At 38.9% G+C, this 2,104-nt stretch overlaps 1 protein-coding gene across 1 annotated transcript in view; it reads left to right on the top strand.

Moving 5' to 3' along the window:
• Positions 1 to 2,104, top strand: part of LOC107599206 (zinc finger protein with KRAB and SCAN domains 8-like) — a 5,782-nt gene that overhangs the window by 1,161 nt on the left and 2,517 nt on the right. Inside the window, exon 2 of the mRNA XM_016290734.1 lies at positions 464 to 748. Within this exon, the coding sequence (XP_016146220.1) occupies positions 464 to 748 (285 nt within the window). The remainder of the gene's footprint in view (positions 1 to 463; positions 749 to 2,104) is intronic.

Below are 2,104 nucleotides of genomic sequence, written 5' to 3'. Positions count from 1 at the left end.
ATATATATACATATATATTGATAGATAGTGCCATCTGAAATTTTCTTCTACAATGACCATTTTTCACAGGCTCTCATGTGTAGGTTCAGTAATGAACAAATATAGAAACCTGAGAAAAATGCTAATTTTAGAAGAAAATTTCAGATGGCACTTAGAGGCTTTGGCATCTGAACTCTTCATATATATATATATAGTATATATACAGTTTGTATAGTTTCGTTTTTTTCTTGTTTTTGATCTAAGCTGTAAGGTGTTTTGTGTTACATTTTCTGTTATTTTGTGAAAATATACAGGCACCAATATGCCATCCCATAATAGCTAAAACTGTTCCACAGTATTTTTTGTGGTGAATTTCTGGAACATCTGCCAATCTTTTTTTTTACGTAAATTTAACAAGATTTTTTTTGACTGTGCATGGTTTGGACAGTATTGATGAAATTTAATGAGACGCTTCCTTTTTTAGACATCAAGAATGAGCAACACAGTATGACCAAAACTGAGCAGGGATGTGCTGGAATGGTTACAGATGTGCTGAGTGAGGAGTCGTCCCTTGAAGTGGCTGTAAAAGTAGAAAAAGAGGATGGATATGGTGAACCAATCCCAGTAACCCTCTCTGTAGTGGGGGAGCCTAACTCAAACAGAATTTTTCTGGCTCAGTCTCAACTACTGGAAGACTGGAGACCTGAGCCATTGCAGTCAGAGAGCTGCCAAACAAACATGCACTGCCAGTCCAACAACCAATCCCAAGGTAAGTACTGTATAAGTACACTCTAAAAAATGCTGGGTTAAATATAACCCAGCGCTGGGTTAAAAAGGGACAAACCCAGCTATTGGGTTGTTTTGACCCAGCGGTTGGGTTGTTTTGAGTCAAAACAACCCAGCCGCTGGGTCAAAACAATCCAATAGATGGGTTTGTCCCTTTTTAACCCAGTTTAGAGTGTAGTATGCCATGCTAGTGGGGCTGATATTAATTCACAAAGGGTATTATATTATTATAGACTGATAAATCCATTTTAGCAAGCATACAATCGTGAAAAAGTTTGGACACCCTATTGAATTCCATGGTTTTCTGTATTGGGACATCATTAAAAAAGAAATTAAAATTTGGAAAATAAAACCTCAGATGAACAACAACACATAACATATTACACAGTGTCATTATTTATTTAACAAAAATAAAGCCAAAGTGGAAAAGCCATGTCTGACAAAGTTAGGACACCCTTACTGTTAACATATGAATTAAGAGCGTAAGTAGCATTCAGGCACTGCTAATAAAATTCCTTTGATTAACTGATCAGCAAGTGTGAGCACCTCCATAAAAGAAGTTTTGGCAGTTTGCTGGTCTGGAGCCTTCAGGTGTGTGTTAACACAATATCAATGAGGTAGGACAGCAGCAATGATCTTAGAGAAGCAATTGTTGCTGCCATCAGTCTGGGAAGAGTAATACGGCCATTTCCAAACAATTTGAAGTCCATCATTCTACAGTGAGTAAGATTATTCACAAGTGGAAGACATTCAAAACAGACACCAATCCTCCCAGGAGAGGACATCCCAGCGAATTCACCCCAAGATCAGACCATGTAATGCTCAGAGAAACGGCAGACAACCCAAGAACTTCACCTTCACTCTACAGGCCTCAGTTACCATGTTAAATGATAAGAGTTCATGACAGTACAATTAGAAAAATATGGGACAAGTATGGCATGTTTGGAAGGCTTGCCAGAAGAAAGCTTCTTCTAACTAAAAAAGCATGGCAGCACAGTTTAGGTTTGCATAGTTGCATCTGAACAAACCATATAAGACTTCTAGAACAATATCCTTTGAACAGATGAGACCAGAGTGGAGATGTTTGGCCATAATGCACAGCAGCACGTTTGGTGAAAACCTAACAAGCATATCAGCACAAACACCTCATACCAGAAGTCACACATGCTGGTGGAGGGCTGATGATTTTGGGCTTGTTTTGTAGCCACAGGACCTGGGCATCTCACAGTCATTGAATCAACCATGAACTCCTCTGTATACCAAAGTATTCTAGAGTCAAATGTGAGGCCATCTGTCCAACAGCTAAAGCTTGGCCAAGATTGGGTGATGCAACAGGACA

The sequence above is a fragment of the Sinocyclocheilus grahami genome, unplaced genomic scaffold, assembly GCF_001515645.1.
Source record: "Sinocyclocheilus grahami isolate Dianchi unplaced genomic scaffold, SAMN03320097.WGS_v1.1 scaffold262.1, whole genome shotgun sequence".
NCBI lineage: Eukaryota > Metazoa > Chordata > Actinopteri > Cypriniformes > Cyprinidae > Sinocyclocheilus > Sinocyclocheilus grahami.
The sequence above is the reverse complement of the archived record's forward strand: the minus strand, read 5'-3'. Positions and strand labels throughout refer to the sequence as shown.